At 34.7% G+C, this 18,350-nt stretch overlaps 1 protein-coding gene across 6 annotated transcripts in view; it reads right to left on the bottom strand.

Moving 5' to 3' along the window:
- Positions 1 to 18,350, bottom strand: part of ASCC3 (activating signal cointegrator 1 complex subunit 3) — a 289,170-nt gene that overhangs the window by 82,230 nt on the left and 188,590 nt on the right. For all 6 annotated transcript variants that reach the window (XR_015707982.1, XR_015707983.1, XM_087773468.1 and 3 more), the window contains 5 exons: positions 11,588 to 11,707; positions 7,217 to 7,381; positions 6,267 to 6,353; positions 3,840 to 4,016; positions 1,481 to 1,706 (listed from right to left, as the gene is read on the bottom strand). Coding sequence is in view for 4 of the 6 variants with exons in the window: in XM_087773468.1 (XP_087629594.1) it covers positions 1,481 to 1,706; positions 3,840 to 4,016; positions 6,267 to 6,353; positions 7,217 to 7,381; positions 11,588 to 11,707 (775 nt within the window). In the remaining 2 variants the exon portion in view is untranslated. The remainder of the gene's footprint in view (positions 1 to 1,480; positions 1,707 to 3,839; positions 4,017 to 6,266; positions 6,354 to 7,216; positions 7,382 to 11,587; positions 11,708 to 18,350) is intronic.

Genomic DNA, 18,350 nt, shown 5'->3' with positions numbered 1-18,350 from the left:
CAACAATGACCTATTTTCACAGTCAAATCCCAAGTCTCATCTACTTTCAAACTAAGTTAATATAAAACAAAACTAGACATTTTATAGGTATATATTGATACATTTCCATCTTGTTGATGTGTTGAAGGAAGCAAAATTGATTTTGTATTTTAATACAAAATTTCTTGCTTCTCCAGAGGCAGGTATGGGGATAAAGAAGCATAAAAAAGGATAAGAAAAAAAGCACTAATACTATTAATAGAAAAGAATATTAAGTATTAAAAAGACTGCACAAATACACAACAAATTAACAAATCTGAATAAAAAAGTGCTCTAATGCTTCTGAATGGAAAAGCATAATGCTAGCAGTTATATTTTTAATACATTTAAAATTAATTTAAATTAATACATTTAAAAAGGTTATATTTTTAATACATTTAAAATTACTACATATTATAATGCATAGTTAAAGTAAGCTTTTAAAATTTTCCCATAGTCCTTTGGCTTAACTTATTAAATAAAAATATAGCCTCTCATTCTGCAACTTTTACATATTTATTCAACTTTTTCTGACCTAAATTAGGTATGTAACAAAGCCTTCTAAGTGAGGAATGTAGTTCTCTTGTCAAATGAGAGAAATATCAAGTCAGAGGTCATAACTTCTAAAAAGCAGTGACTATGAATTGTATTTTTATTGTAAAATTAGATTTTTAAGAAAATGGCAGTTTGCTTCTCAACAACTTGGCAATAACAGGTGCAAAGAAAGCCCAAATAAGAAAAAATACACTAAGATAGGAAAAAGAAATATATTACAAGCAAATTTTTTTTTCAACTTCAACCAGCTGGTGGACAGGTTATGCACAACAGTTTATACACACATACTAGAAATTGTCATTATGTCTATCAGTAGGCTTGTGGATTTTCTCATTATCGAAGTGTCAAATCCTTTAAAAAATTCCATTAAGGCTTTGCTGCAATGACACCGGTGACAATGAATTCTCCATGTTCAATGAAAATTAATGCAGTGTTTCAGAAGCAGGCCATTTACTGATAGTATACCAGGACATAATAATCTGCTTTTATTCTTTTTCACGTTAATAGTATTTCAATAAAAAAAAAAGGCCATATTTTGCCAACTGGCAAAAATAAACAGATGCCTTTTATAGTAGTGTATTACATAATGTGAGGAAGAAGGGAAGCACAGGTCAACATAAATATGTATATATACACATATATGTAAATACATATCCACATACATCTCCATTCCACATGTGTTCTGGGGTTGGCAGGACATAGGCTAGCCTTACCCCCAAAGCTGTGCTGTACTGCAAGCTGTGAAGACTGAATAAACCTTCTTTATTGGACAGACCATAATACCATATTAAAGCATCTACATGGCTTCCAGACCAGAGTGGGTATATTAATGAATGGCTCAGATTTAGTTCTAACTTGCCCATTGATTACTAACAGTTTAAGCAGATCAGCATTGCTGATTTCTCACCTATTTCATCTTTTCTCATGTCCTTCATCTTGTCTATAGTGAGATTCTTCTCTTCCAACTTTGAGAGGACTGATGGTGGTAACACTGAGAACTGTCTCAAAGGGCTAACCCAGCCCCACAGCCGCTTGTCAATGACTTTGCTGAGATTCAGTAGTCGATATGTCATTGCAGGCCAACGTTTCCTAAGGGCAATCTCAAAAAGAGCTCGAACAATACGAGCTGCATTCTGGGGAGTGAAAAAAAAAAAGCAAAAATGTTGTAATTCTCTCAAGTATTCTTTGTAAAATGAAAAGGATCCCATAGACTCATCCTTGACAAACCATAACAATGGATTTTCAAATTTATTTCAAACATTCTTGAAAACTATTTTTTCCATCAGTGTCTAGTGGCAGAACTACCTCAGGATTGCCTACAGAAATTATGAAAAGGAACATGTGTAACTAATTAAAGTTGTAGTGGCAGGTTTGACATAGAATTTTGATCACAGTTATGCTAACGTTAGGGAGTTCTAAATTTATTGCATCTCAATCACTTCTGAAACAAATTCACTTACCATACTTAATATCTTCCTCCTTCTCCCCCCATATAATATACACCTGCAAGCTCAGTTTATATGGAAATTCAAGTTTTAATTTTTCACGTCAGCTATGCTTCCATAATAGTATCCCATTTTACACTGCATTTCACAACATATGCACAGAAGTTTAACAGTAGTGACTTTTTTTTAACATGTTACTATCTTCTGAGACTATTGTATAACCAAACTGTATAAATCTGCTTTGGACTTGGAAAATTAATTACTAACATAAGCTTGAATGAGGTCAGTCTTATCCTGAAAACGTAAGTTATGATATTCCTTTCATGAACTTATCAAGCCGTATTATGAAGTTGTGGGTTTTTTTGTGTTTTTTTTTAATTTGGCCTACCGGTACTATGCCTGGATTAGCAATTCTGTTCTTGATTCATTGAATAGAATACAATCATTCTCTACTGACTCTGCAATGCCAACAGGAATAAAAAAATAGAAAATTATTTGGTCGTGATAGGAAGCATATGTTACTAAAGAAGCACATTTCTTTTACTTAGAAAGGATGAATGATTTTCTTAATAGTCACTATCCAATTAAAAAAGTTCACAATTTGTAGCACTGGTTTCACATGTACCATTTATGAAGATCTGAGAAGACGACCATGATGCCTCACTAAAAATACCATAATTGAGACAGAAAAATAAAAGCAATTGTCTTGAAAGCAAAGATTAAAAGAATCATACTGTAAATGATCTTGTTGTGCAAGTACCACAATTTTTATGATGTGCATAATGATTTCAGAATTTTCTCATTTATACCCATATGTGCTATGAAATGTAAACACTTCTGAAGAAGGTAATGTTAATATGAAAATCTTACTGAAGGATATGTGCACTTTTGAATATTTAACTCTCATCTTTAGCACCAACTAAATGCAATTTTACTATCAATTCTTTCCAAAATGGTTTTGTAAGGATAAGAGAAGAATGATTCAATGCAACATGTTGCTGACTGTTACAAAAAAAAAAAAAAAAAAGAAAAAAAAAGAGAGACATAGGATGGGCTAAAAGGTAAAACTTTATAATCTATTTTATACATTCATTATTGTTGCACATCTGGGATTGTCTACAAGCATTTTGTCACTTGGAGTTCTTTGGGATTCAGAATTCTAAACTTTTAAGCAACACCCCTTTCTTTCTAAGATGGGTTCTTGTGTAAGCAAGCAGTTCTCTGTCACGGACTTGCAGTACTCTTATTATTCTGTGTAATAACTAAACATGCTGTATAACTATCAACCATTCAGGTGTCAAATCAAGCCGACAAACAACTATACAGACTGGTATGTAAATTTGCATTATTACATCTAGCAATAAAATTGTAATAGCACATCTTTCTTGTGTAAACCAAGGCATGTGAATAAAATACAAATTATGTTTTGCAGAACGAAGTATAAAAGTATACAAAACATAAAAATAGATTGCAACAGTTTTTCAGATTTCGAAGAAAACCCAGTAAGTTAAGAACAAAATTTCTGTGCAATCATAGCTAGAACTACTAAATATAGTAAGACTACAGGGGTAATACGAACAAAAAGGACATTCATAATTAACAAAAAATGCAATAGTCTCCCAAGGTAGGCTTTTGCAAATCATTTCTACTTAAATATTATACCACACATGTGCACACACACAAGGCTCTTATTTTCAAATCAATTTGCATAGAAATGTACAAAAAAGTTGCAGATCAAGGCCTACTTACATAATTGTAAACATTTGGGAGAATGAAAACAGCAGAAGACAGCAACAGATATGTAAAAAATACTATTTTTACCTGTGCAACATATGCAGAATCTGAAATAAGGGAGAAGCTGTCCATCTCCCCTCTGCTAATATATGTCTGAAGGAGGATATTAATTTTTCCATAATTGTTTTCCACACCTCCTGGAGCAGGAAGTTCACAGAAATCATTCAGTAAGGTATCCAGCTCTTCTATTTCTTCTTCTCTTACCTGAAACACAATTATACATTATGAAGAGGCTGGAGCAATTTGATAAAAATTTTTACACCGAAATAAAATTTTCCTTATAACATAGTTAGATTATTTTTAAATGGAGTCTCTAGTTTTAAGGAGAAAAAAAAAAGAAGAAAAAAAGCAACAAACCCACATCTTCCACTATGTAGCTAATAGACCCTAATTGAAACTATCTTAATAGTGACACAATTACATTTTATTATTCATCACCATCTATTAAGGTTGCCATTGACATACAAAATTTGATATGCCACAAAAATTGAATCTTCTGACCTCCCATCCTTCATCTGATGAGATTTCATTTTTTATTTGACCAGAGTAAAACCTCTGTCCATCTGGATTAGGGCAATCTTGAATTAACATTAAATGTACTCATTATGGTTACATAGTTTGCATGTGGCATAACACATTTTTAACTCAAAACTGTGAAGTATTATGATTCATGATATTAAAATTTTCACTGTTAATAAGATTAAGTCTTAATATGAGTAAAGAAATATTAATATCTATGGCTTGAATAATGCATAACATTTCACATTCTAACTACTGACCCTTACATGGCAAAACCAGCATAAATCTACATATTCTTTGATTTACTGATAGTCTGTTAGTATAAAACTTATTTAAAGAGGGTAAATGTTTGGTCCCTGCAGGGAACCAGCTGAAAGTAATTTTTATTTGGACCTGACTACCTGGCATACAAAAGACCCTAAGACAATTGGGTTAAAATCTCCAACTATCCAGCCACTGGTCCTACAGGAAAGAAAAAGATGAAGGACACAACTATTACAGATGACTCCAGTGTCAGGGGAATATTGTGCTCTGCTTACAACAGCATTTTCGATAATTTTTTCTGCTCCTGCACAGCACATTACAGGTCAAATCCAGACCTGTATTTCAGCTACTGGTGACTTACTTATCTCAAAATACAGAATTTTTAAAGGCATTATGGAGACATGATTCATATTAACAAAAGTCACAATTTGTATCACACAGAGGGGTAAATCCTGAGTTATTCTTGTGAAAATCAGTTACTAGTTTTAACATTCAGCGCTGTACAGCAAGCAAGTCACAAAAAAATGGAAATGATGTTGTGCTGATGCCGTACCATACAAATCTGAGAAAGTAAACTAGAAAAACTATGCTTTAGTCAAGAAGCGTCACTAGTAACTTTATTACAAATATAGAAACATATCACATCATATTTTCCATATGCTTTCCTTTTAAATATTCAATTACGCTAAATTTAGACCTAGCAAAGAAATATCACTATAATAAAAAAACCCTTCGAGCTTGGAAAACGTTGCATGTATCACTGTGAAGCCTCACTGCTTATTATCTTCTATAATAGAAGAGATTACAGCAAAATAGAATTTCTCCATTAGAGAAAGAGATGGTAATACTCAGACGATGTGTGTAAATATGTAGATGGTGAGGGATTCACACTGCCAGTTTGCAGAGCCAGGTGAATGAGAGCCAACTCTGATCTGAAAGTTGTATAATTGTGATAAAATGGCAATGAGCCCAAGCTAATAAACCCTGTGGAGTCTGGCTCGCACCTCTATGAGATGGAAGCATGGGCAAACAAGCTCATGCCGGCTTGCAATGTATTTTCTTGCGTCCTACCCACACAGGAGGCAAAAAGGGAGGTTGGAATTGAACTGAGTACGATAGTACAGTAATCTTCCAGCCTGCACAACAAAATCTGTTACAACAACTTTCTAGATTTCAAATTTGAAAATAATTTATCAGAATTTATCATTCTGCTAATCTAATATTGTTCCCTGCATATAGTATATCACAGACTTAACTTCAGTGAGTCCTGCCTCATTTCTAATAAAGCAAATTGTTCAGGGAGACATCTAGTAACGGTTTAAACTTCAAACAGAAAAACTATTTCATCCCTGGGTGCACTATTCCAATGGACACTTATCTTCACCTGTTAATAATTGAGAAGCTGAAAAGTTCTTAAAAGCATTTAAAAGAAATTCTCAAACATCCATAGCTAGTTATTAAATGTGCACTATAGTTCAAGCTGAACTACATACAAATTTGAGTGAGAGCATATATAGTTCTTGGCAATTATGCCTACGTAGAAAACATTTTATAATGGTGCTTAATATTTAACAAAACTTGGGTCTGTGGACACTTACTATTTATGGAGGGATTACTACAGAAGTGTCTAGTTCTAAGACATATTCTTTGTATGAAAGGATACAGCTTTACCTTTATCTGTTCGAATTCTTCAGCTTTTGATACTATAGCAAGAATATCACCTTCTGTTTTATGAGCATCAAACAATTCATTGAAAGTCTATTAAAAACAAAAATAAATTGATTTAACACCGAAAATAAAAATATACATATAGCACAAAAGCAACATTAACCAAGACTTTAAAAGGCATATAAGGTTAAAATGCAAGTAAGTTACTGGAAGACCAGAGTGATGCAATTTAAACAGGAACAATTTGCAGAATGACTTCTCAGCACTTTCAGAAAAACAGTCCCTCGACTTGGGTGCCCCAAAATCAAGAGACATGAAATCTATGTGCATTTCAAAAAAAGTCTAGGACATAAAATTTGAGTGAATAAATCTGTGAGACTAATTATACATAGTGACAAAAGAGTTAAAAATTATTAATGCCAAGTCTTCAGCTTTTATTCAAGAAAAAGACTTATTTCCTACAAAAGAAAGGGTTTAAGATGAATGTGTACATCAAATCAAGTTTCCAATACTACAAGGTTTTGTACAAATGCATCTTCCTTACATATTTACAACACAATCCGATTACAGTGCCAAAACCTGTTTAAGGTTGGCAACCTGATAGGTTTTTCATGCAGAAAAACTTTGTTATCAGACTCTATATTTGAATGTTCTATCATGTACCAATGGTTGCACACACTGTTGGTATCAAAATGTTTCTTAGAATTCACCTAAAAGAAGGCAGAGACTATAGAAATTTCAAATCTCACTTCACACCAAGTCTAATTTTTCAGTATTGCTTTATACTTAGTTTCTTTCTTTTTCGTCTCTATTTCCTCTCTCCCCATTTCGGTAAATATGATTTGAAAATATATTGAACAAACCAGCTACATATTCTGTAATATCTTACAACTATTTTAGGTATAGCTTCAAAAAGAAGGAAAAACCCCCAGAAATAGAACATCATATTTTACCTCTATAGTATTGTATTTAATATAGTAGTGGCTGGCAGTTCTGCCTAAATCTGTTGAAGAAAAAAAGCCAGTTCGTTCTTCAAAGCGAATCATGCGGGCTTTGTCCAGTTTTCTGCCGACTTCAATTACCAATTGTTCTCTGTGCTTTTCTAGACCTGGATCCATCTAGACATGAAACACACACATTTATTTGTAGAAAATTAAAAAAAAAAAGTGTTAAATAAATAATTTTATTGAGCTAACCCAGTCACACAAAGCCAGAAATCAAATAAAAGGAAGGTACAGTTATGAAGTCAAGATTTTCCTGAGACCTCACTAATAACAGTTACATTGACATTATTGACCAAAACCTGTCTGTACAGGACAAAATAATCAGAATAATATTTCTTTTACAATGCTTTAAGACTATCAATACAATGTAGACGAATATTACTTATGAAAGAGTAGCATGATTATGAAATAAATTTACATTGAAGTTTTTGAAAGAAGTTTTAATGATAACATATTCTTCATGAAATTATTATTACTGTATACACTGTACTGTGTACTTCACAAAAACATGCCATCTTCTGGTATCTTCTATTTATGAAAATGGCTGAAGATATACCTTGCCTGGGTATCTGACATGAGGATGGCTTTAGTTGTACCCCAAATAGAATAAGCTTCAAATTGGATGGCTGAAATGTTTACTAGCAAAAAAACTCTAGCGTCCCCAAAAGCTTTGGGTATGTCAGCTGGGATATTCTAATTATTGAGTTATAGACGTGCCATATAAACATTCACGTTAAAAGCACACAAGGAGCTTGCTGTGCCCAGCACCACTTCTATTCATATCAAAGTTCAGGAACTTGGACGTTTTGTCCAAGGAATAATGTACAGTATCTCATTAGTACATACAAGGCTGGGCAAAATTCCCACCTGAGTGGGACTGCTGTATAACTGTGTGTTTCCACATCATGCGCCTGGCATACCCAGACTGACAAGGGTGGGTGAAAAGGGATTTGTAGTCATGTTAACCTTCGAGTACATGTGCACCTGAGATACGGCTCTAATTACATAAGCAATGATTAGTCACCAAATTTTAAAAGACTGAAACTCTGTTCTAGTCCACAGGCAGCATTCTTATTTCAGGGCTTGTATAGTTCAGATTTCCTACGGAGTAAGTCATACCAGCCCTCTTGGTAAATCTGCACCCGAGATATATGACCAAGACTGCAAAAAGGAGCAGGCTTTAAGAATTGCTATGCCTTGGTTTGCTCTGGTTTTCCCTGGGCCAGGATTCAGTTTCATCTTTGTGCTGAAGAGCTTCATCTCATGTTCAGTGAAGCTGCAGACGAACACAGCCATCTCCACAGAGCAGCTGCAAGACTAGTTCCTAATATTCCCTGTCTTTGCCAGTCACTCTGAAGCTGTTTCTCCTTAGTTATGGCTTGCCTTAGTTTCCAGTCAAAAGCTAAGATGACAAAGGTCTAGAGTGCTTTTCTCAACAGTAAGTCATGCATTGAGGTCAGATTTCAGAGCAGAGGTGGTCAGAAAAAAAAAAAAAGTGATCAGTGTGCCAGATGTTTGACATTTCTTAAACCTAAAGAGGGGGGAAAAATTAAAAAAATATCAAAATGCTTCCCTGCTCCTTTGGCAGCCCAAATTACCTGCCAATCTTTTGCCTTACATACAAAAAAGCTAAAGCTGTAACAGTAGACTAACATTTTTTACAAATACAAAGGTTTTAACTTTAAAGGAAAGGTCACCAACTTGAAAAGTCTGTGAAACAATATTCCAGTCTAGAGAACCTATGGTTAGCACCCTTCTTGTTGAACTTGCATAATTAGAAATCCCGCAGAGTAAAAGATCCAGCCTAGAACAGCTTTAAGCCATACTCTTAAAAACAAGCCTTGGCATGTCCACAGCAAGAAACTGAGAAGGTCTGGAGTATACATACGGAAACGTAAGAATGCATGATAAAGTACATTATTATTCACATTGTTTTCTCTAGCTAACTGAGAGAAGTGTTGAGGACAAGCTTTTCTAACTTTTACGGATGTTCTCAACATAAACATACGGCTTATGGGGATAAAAAGCTTTGCTTAGCTGTGGGACCACCAAAGAGTGGATCCAGAAAGTGGAGAAAACTGACAAAGGGGTTACCTTGAAAAAAAACAGCCACCTTTCCTTTGGAACCCTAAAAGGATGAGAAAATGCCTGTAATCCATACCACAGGCTTCACTGATAAGACACTCACATTTGCTCCACTTTTTCCTTCCACTCTTTGTTTCTTCTTGCTGCTCATGATAAATTTTGGCCATTTTCCCAACTTAATTAAAGGCATTATTGGCACTTCTGGCAAACAACTTGAAAAGTCACAAGTCAAAGCAGTGGGCCTGGGGTAGCCTACTCCTGGGCATAGCCCAGAAATGGGCTAGGTGGGGAACAGTAATATCCTGGAGACACCACGTGGTATGCAGAACGTGTTGGTGCATGGCAGGTGCATGTTCACCCTGGTGTCCCTGTGCAGTGCAACACACCCTTTTTGTGTTGCTGGACAGGCTGGAGTTTTTGTGCCCTAAAGTAATTACTGGATGTGGTAAGCACCTATGGAAAGGGAAAGGAGAACGAGCTTGCATCTTCTCAGCCCCACCAAACAGCTGGGAAGAGTGTGACCCACGATGCTTATGCAGATATATGGATTCTGAATGGGCAACGTTGGCTGTCAGCCAAAACAAAGATAGAAATTGGCACGCTGCAACATTACTAAGAAACAATAAGATACCAATTATGAAAACTGGATACCTATAACCAGAACAGAAGGAGCAGAATGGCCTAAGTGAGCAAATCTGTGGTTATGCCTGCATCTGGCACTATACCATCCGTACACTGTCTATAACTTATTAGCTTTGAAGTTTAAAACTGGTTTATCTAGAAAATAAGGGGACTGGCATTGGGTTTGCTCCTACATGAATAGATAACACTTCAAATTGATATAATTTGTTACTGCCTTAACACAAAAATAGGAATGTCTATTATTAGCACATCAAATCAGAAGGGGTAAACAGGAGGCTAGTGGCAGGAAAAGACAAGTGCTGGCAATCTCCACTTTCTCAGCAGCTGAATAAAAACACAAAAGCAAGCAGAGGGGAAGCAACTGTTGTTCATTATTTTCTAGATTTATAAAAACCACTTCTGTTAGTGTTTTATTCTTTTTTCTCACCAGTTATTACCACCACAATTGCATTTCTTTTAAACTAAAATTTGTTAATAACACTGATTGAAAATACCTGAAAAAAAAAAAAAGAAGGAATTTATAGGAATGGGACAACAACATTCTTCTCACTAGCAAAGCAATTTTTGCTTTTCATTTATCTATTACTTTGTGATTTGTGTTATATAGTATTATACTCACATATGGTAATGTACTGTAAGTCTTTTTACAGAAAACAGATTTGAGATGACCAGAGATCTAAAGGTGTCTGCAGAAGCTTGCTTAAACAATAGCCTACCTACTTCCACTGCAGCTTCCACTATCAGACACAAAAGCTATAAAAATAAAATCTCCTGACATATATCCCTACATGTTACAATGACCAAAACAACTGCTGCTCACAATATCATAACAAATTATGAAGTCACAAAACAGATTCAGGACATGTGAAATAAACTGCAGTGACCATACACTTGTGAGAGTTTCACCTGCATTAGGCTCAATTAGCCGTGTCCAAACTGTGTTCACATTAAACGCTTATAAAGAGCTGTACAGAAAAAAGTAACAATATTTAGATAATCTGTAAACACTTAAACTTCCTAAAAGTTACAGATAATGAAAAAAACCTTATGTAACTGTGCTCTGATTTATATCACTACATGGAACACTTCTAAATAGAGTAAAAAAATTGAAAATAAATGATTAAAAATGTTATAATTGCTAAATCACAAGAAAGAAAAAAACCCAACCCAATTAAAAATGACATTTTATAATTTATAAGCATGTCATGGGATGAAACATTCTAAAACAAAAGCTGATGGGGGCAGAGGGGAAAGCAAGCAACTCAAGAATGCTTTATTTTATCATTTATATCTAGCCTACAATACTGAAACACTGACAATAGGCTATAGGCTAAGTTACAGTAACTGTCTGATAAGAATGAATGTTGTCCTTTGGAGCATAACTTGGCCAGTTAAAATGTATTTTTATGTGAACAGAAGGGACCTCTTAATTTAGTGTTAAAAATACCTCTCTACAGAAAATATCTTTTTCTAAGCACTTTAGAAGAATTGCTGATGTCAGGTAAGCAGAAATAGCAAATATTTATCCTCACATCAGGGAAGGATTAGAGACCTAGAACAGGTTACAGATTTTTTTTAAAATGCATTTTATACCTGATAAGCTTTGTGACTGATGCCATATACTAATGGATTTGCTCTCATCCGTACATAAAGATAAGTGTAACTTATCCACTTTACTGCTTCTTCCACATTAGTTACTGTTCCAAGAGCAATCTGGAAATAGGAAAAGAGACAAAATTAAATGTATATGTTACAGCTGAACATGAGTATTTGGCTAAAAACATACAGAATTCAGAGAGTTAGCACTAGATTAAAGAAAGCGTCAGTATGTTTCCAACTTAAATTATTTTTAGTTAATCATAGGACAATAACTTGAACCATTTACACAACTTCATCTTATGAACATCTAATAACATGGTATCTCCTGTGATGTAATATTATAGATACAGTGACCTACATGATCTTTCCTACACCACTCACGATTTTTACAATTAAAAGATGATACTGAGGAAGCTTGCTATAAAAAAAGATGAACGAAACGACATAATTATTTAGCGAATATGCTCAGGGTAGTTTAAAGAAGAGTACCTTTATAAAGAAAAAAAATTGCATTTAAAAGATTATTTTTTCATACCAATGTAAAAGCACTTTCTGGTTCAAGTCCTAAATCAAATGATACTGACAATCTTCAGGATTTTCTTCAGCATGCCCTCATACTTGGCAATCTGTTTATACACAGTTTTTACAAATAGTTTTCTCCTGTTGTATCTGGCAAGTCAAACATATAGGTACGTGCTACATTTTTGTTATATCAAAACATAACAAAATTGAACAGGTATATATATACATGTATTTATTTATTTCTCAAGGCCAAATCAAGTATACCAAAGCAGTTGTTTTGCTAGGTGAATTTTTTTGCCAATTCAATAGTTTTATCACCAAATTATTTACCACACACACATTTTCACTTGATAATTTCAGCTCTATTTTGTATTGATTACATTCATGAGAATCATTTTACTGCTTATTCCAGTTAACCTCATTTTACCAGGACAATTTAATATTTCCTGCATGTCCCACGACCAAATATTTTTCGGTTGTTGCTGTTTTTTTAAAACAAGCAAAAGTCCCTCTTACTGAATTTTTGTGATCCATTACTACACTTTTAAAGTTATTTTTGTTTTATTGGTGTTTGGATTTCATATAAACGTTCCACATGACTAGGCACAAATTAAAAAAACCCTGTACAACTCTAAGTGATTTCATATGCACGGTCAGATCTAAGCACCTAAACCTTAACAATAATACAGATATTCTTTTTGAAATAACATAAATATCTAGTCAAAAATAAAAATGCAAGCGAAATCTGCCCTGAGTTAAAATAACTGAAATCTGGCAAAACCTTGTTGATATCAACGCCTAATAGCATGGAGTAACCCCAAGCTTTGTCTCACACATTTTTCAGGTGATATTTTGTTCTTCAACAGCATAAGGAGGTCTGGGGAAGCCCCACTGTGTTATTTTTCAAAGTATATAGCTACATAATGCACTGAAGTAGCTACAAAAACATTCAGTTCTTCATAAACTACTACAGGGAAAACATCTAATAGAGCCCACGGGTTATTATTACTCAATTTGCTACCCAGGTTAATTTCAGCATTTGGTTTCTTCCCACGATTCAAATATCTTTCAAAAGACAACTTGAAATAGCATAACAACATAGTCCAATAGTAACATTTTCCCCCAAACAACGACTTTCACAATCATGAAAATGTAAAATTCTCATTACCGATGACAGTAAAGTCTGACAATTAAAAGAAAAAAAATGCCACATTTTTTTTGCCTCATTTGTTCAAATATCTCATTATATTACTTACAAATTAATTATTTTCATAAGTTAAGACTGAGGGGAAAAAAAAGAGATTATGAAATACAGTTGGGTTTCAGATATGGTACTGAAATGGTACTGCACTTTCCTTCCTCCCCCAACTTCAATGAATATTCACTGAATAATATGCAGGGGGGGGAAAAAAAAAAAAAAGGCAACTTCTAAATATTTGCTGCCATCTAGTGTTCAAGTAAAGTTCTTACGGATTATTTGTAAATGTATACCTTTGTTAAAACAGCATGAATGACAGAAGTTACCTTATTAATACAAACACTTAAGAGTAATTATGAAATAAATTATTTACAAAGTTAGGAGAAGGCCTCTGTTAAGACCTAGGATATGCAGTATTCACAAAATCAATAAATAGACAAGGTGATACTTTATTAAAATAAAATAAAAAGAAAAAAGTTCTAAATTTTCCACCGTTTCCTCAACCATGTATTAGATATTTAGTTACAGATAGAATAATCAATGAGTAGAAATCTTTACTATGCTGACATTGTATTGTTTGATTGCACCAGTCATCACAAAATTCTTCTTTTTTTCAACAGCTCAAATACAAGTAATTGTGTTGCACTCAAAAAATGTAAACTTGAGTACTATATTAATCCAACTCACTGTGTCACTTTACATGAAAAAAGTCATCAGCATCACAAATTTTCAACTAATTGTTCAATGGCTGATGTCACCATCACTGAGTGATGTGCTTAGTAGTCTGCATTTTCATTAAATAATTGTTTTTACAAATGCTATCCCAGAGACTTCATCAAGTTGAACAGTGTTTCAGAAGAGGTGTTTCTGATTTTCAAAAAAGTGCAAACAGATATAAGTAGCATGGCTTTTTGGAGGTAGTTTTTGAAAAATGAAGTTTTTCTCTCTGATATTTCTATACAGATTAGAAAAGGGCATCAAAATATTACTAATATATAATAGATCACATTATATACAGTACATATTATAACATCATATAATATACTGTAGTTTTTACATAAGAATGTTTAATTACTATTATATCTGTATAATTGAGCGAGATTACATTGATGAAAAATTTCTATATATGAATCAAATACATGTTGTTAAGGCAAGAGAGCAAGGACTCTTTCTAACAACCTAATAAGCAATTTTCTGTTTGCTTTGGAAACCAGTGTATTTTGAATTGCCATTTCAGCATCTGAAGTGATTATGGTCTTATTCCTGTATGGCTTTTGAAACAATTTCTTAATGCTACTAGAATTTTCCCAAGTGGGACAGAATCTCCTCCAACCACACGTGACCAAAGGACTATTTATAAGTACAACCGAACTACATAACCAGTATCTGTCATTATCTGTTAACTCCAACAGAAGGTGAAGGGAGAATGGATGAGGTTGCTGGTCTCATGCAGGTCAGGTCAGGCCCCAGGGCCCTGGACACCCAGTGAGCAAAACTTCAATTCCCCTCTGCCTGCACTTTGCCCCATATACCCAGATTAGCCATCGAGTCACCCAGCTCCCGAGTGATTTTTTTGGAAGGGCTTTGAAAGAATTCTGCGTCTCTTCTGCGAACAATAGCTGCCCACCCTTTCAAGGCAAAAAAAACAGATTAGGAGGTTTGTCCAAACTAAACAAGTCACCACCTTATGTTTCTGGCTCCACAACAAAATCACAAGTAAACGCAAGGAAAGGCACACCCCCTGGGGAAGGTATACCTACTGTCCGGCACTGCAAATCCTTTCCTCAGTTTCTAGCTCTCTGGAGAAAGGAGTCGTCCCTGCAACAAGCTGGGGTCCAGCTGTGGATGTCAGGGAGGGCTCTATCAGGTGGAAACAATTAGGGAAGGAATGGTGACCTGCATTGTATGAGCTATTGATGATAGTTCCCAGATAAGTTAAAGTTTATGGTCTAATTAAACCACATCCCCTGCATCTTATCTTTCTTCCTGTATTTCCAGAAAATACAGACGTAGGTATTCTCTGTTTGCCAGCTGGTCAACTGACCCAGGACTCGCTCCTCTCGACTAAGCACCCTAACCAGCTATTTATTTTATTCCTTTTTACATTCTATTACGCCCAGGGGCACAACTTCAGCAGAAAAGGAAAAGGGCATCTTTGTGTCTATGCTGATCATCACTGACCATTTACTCTTCTTCTGCTCATTTTTAGCAGAAAAAAAACCAAAACCCAAACCAAAATTCAAAACAAATCTTCATGAGAGAATTCTCAGTGGATTGAGCTGCTGAAATATATGTTCAAAGTCTTAATTTTGGTGTCAACTCAATGAAGTTGGGTGTATTTCAGCTTTTCCCACTCTGTAGTTTTCCTAAGAACAAATGCACTGGGACATCAAGGCCACCATGCTGCCTCTGAGATTAGATAACAGCAAATGCTGAAGGGCAGAAGGTGGCAATGAGAAGGAAGCACCATACAAATTTCTCCCAAATTCTTAAACTATTGCATCTCCAGGTCTTTAGTTAAAGGTTTTACCTTTGCATTTGATATCTTTCAATGGATTTTTATTCCATTTTTGTATAGTTTTTGAACTATTCTGCCTTTTAGATACAACTTCCTGCAGCAAAGAGTTACACAGTCTAACCACCCAGCTGGCATCCTTTTGTGTTTTCTGAACCTGCCACTTACTCATCTCAGCCAGTATTTCTTGCTTCTTGTCCCAGGAGAGGTGCAATCTTTTGCCATGTCACTCATTACTTCATAAAACTCAGTCATATAATCTCCCGTTTGTCTTTGTTCTCGTCTGACGTGTGCAGGCGAACTGGTGTATTCCTTTTAAGGAAGCTGATCTATGCCTTTGCCTACCACCTCTGAAAATTTTCTGCTTCTGGAAAATTGATTTTGAAATGGGAATTAAAAATACCCTAATTTTTTTCCATTGTTACCCAAATTTTCTCTCCTACACCACATAAGCCTAGATACAAAATTCAAGGCTCTGGATTCCACTTAGTGATTGTGTGGCTAGAATTACATATTGTATTACCCCAAATATCTGAATCATTGCCTCATTCTTAACACCTACCTATTTCTGCCAAGAGGCCTGGTCTAGATAAAAGCAACTTCATATTCTTGTGGAAACATGGAGTCTGCCCATATTTCCAACTGCTGCCTTCATTTTACTAGTTCTTCTTTCAGCTACTGACCTGTCTATAATAAATTAAGAATTTAGACAATTCAGCAGTGCTTCTGGCCTTAAATTGGTTTCTCTTTATGACTACAGCATAAGCATTTGGATTTCCTGAATGACTTGCAATAAAAGCAGACTCTGCTCCTAAAATATGTCATTTTATTATATATCAGTGCAGATTTGCTGGTGCCAACAACAGGCTCTGTTATGGCAAAGATGACAGTGGTCATAAGCATATTGTCTAGATTTCTGTAACAAATCAGTCAATAAACATGTATTTTGTCTCCATACAGTGCTACTGTTACTGCCAAACGGACAGTGTCTATAAAAGATGACCAAAACTGAATGTGCTTCCTAAGACTATCTACTGATCAATACAATGGCATATGTTTTAAAATGTATTATTTTTTTTCCCGAATGCTGCAGCCTATGGAATGGTCATCTACAGATAAACATAACAGTTTCTGAAACACCTGTATCCTTCTCAGAGGATTCCATTAACTTAGATCAAATCAGCATATATAGAAGTTTAGACTGACTCCAATTATAAAGAAATGATGAAGTTACTTTCAAAAAAAACTCAAAACAATAACCCCTTGTAACTGCTCATAGTATTGATTTCCTGTAATCCAGCAGGTGCTAATTTTTCCTGCATGTCATGACAGAAGGATAAGTAACATCACACATATCAGATGACAAAAAAATGGCGGTTTCATGCCCTTGCTACTCTATTGCTTTTCAGCATTTTCCATTGCTATTTCTACTAACAACCACTTATCACAGCGATTAACAAAATTCTGACTGCATCTTCAGCTGCTGTAACTGTACTGCAGCCACAAATCTACAGGAATTTAAGGCCACATTAAGCAGCACACTGCTCTTTTCAGATAACACTACCGTTACATAAAATCTGAAAAGAAATAGTTCTGTTTAAACTAGTTCATCAGTTTTCTGCACTTGTCCCCAGACCCCAAATCCTGAGGTAGGAGTGCTGCACTTAGAAGTAGCTTTTATTATACTGTACATAAAATACTTCCTATATATCTTTGATTGGATAAGTTTACCTCCTATGAAACGGAATTATTGTTCTATTCCATTATTTTTTTCTTCTTTAGTTCTACTATTTTAACAGGGCAGGAGGATTAACTTCTTAATTTTATACCTTCAATTTAACCAAATTATTTGTGCAGTGTCTACTAGCAATATTCTTCAGAGTACTACTTGGATACTCAATTACTGTTAAAAGTCACTAAATTTCTATTGAGATTTCCTCTGCTTCTGGAAAGAGTTTCAATAATGTGTACACATTTGAAAAGAAACTACTTAGCAGCAATACATACTTACCTGGACAAACAAATCCTTTTCTTTTTAGGTAAAAATCTAAATAAAGCCTCAGGAGTAAGATTGCTTTTATTATTGTCAGTCTTATCTAAAATTGCCGCAACTCATTGTTTTTCTTTTGGACAATTTATAGTGTTTCATAATTACTGTAGACATTACTATTCTAAGCTCACAGAGCCCTTCCTCCCTTGAATGTCCTGCTTTTTGATACGTTTTTTTCTTCTTCATTAAGTATCCATTTGGACATACTCAGCTGGTGCTACAGAATGTTATTTACCTTTCCAAGTCTTCAGTGATTTTTTTTTTTTAACAGCTTTTAAGCTAGTAGAGTGCTTACTATTAAATGCAGGGAAAAGAAAAAAATAAGAGAAGATACCACTATCTTTAAACACTGCTGGTAAAATCACAAGCCTGGGACAAATTAAAATTGTTTTGTATTCTAACAGTCAACCAGGTCTGTTCCACCTTCAATGTGTTTTTTGGTGCTAACTGCACCAAAGTCAACGCTAGCAGC

Source organism: Nipponia nippon, unplaced genomic scaffold, assembly GCF_047370975.1.
Source record: "Nipponia nippon isolate SJK-2023a ecotype South Korea unplaced genomic scaffold, ASM4737097v1 scaffold_4, whole genome shotgun sequence".
NCBI lineage: Eukaryota > Metazoa > Chordata > Aves > Pelecaniformes > Threskiornithidae > Nipponia > Nipponia nippon.
The sequence above is the reverse complement of the archived record's forward strand: the minus strand, read 5'-3'. Positions and strand labels throughout refer to the sequence as shown.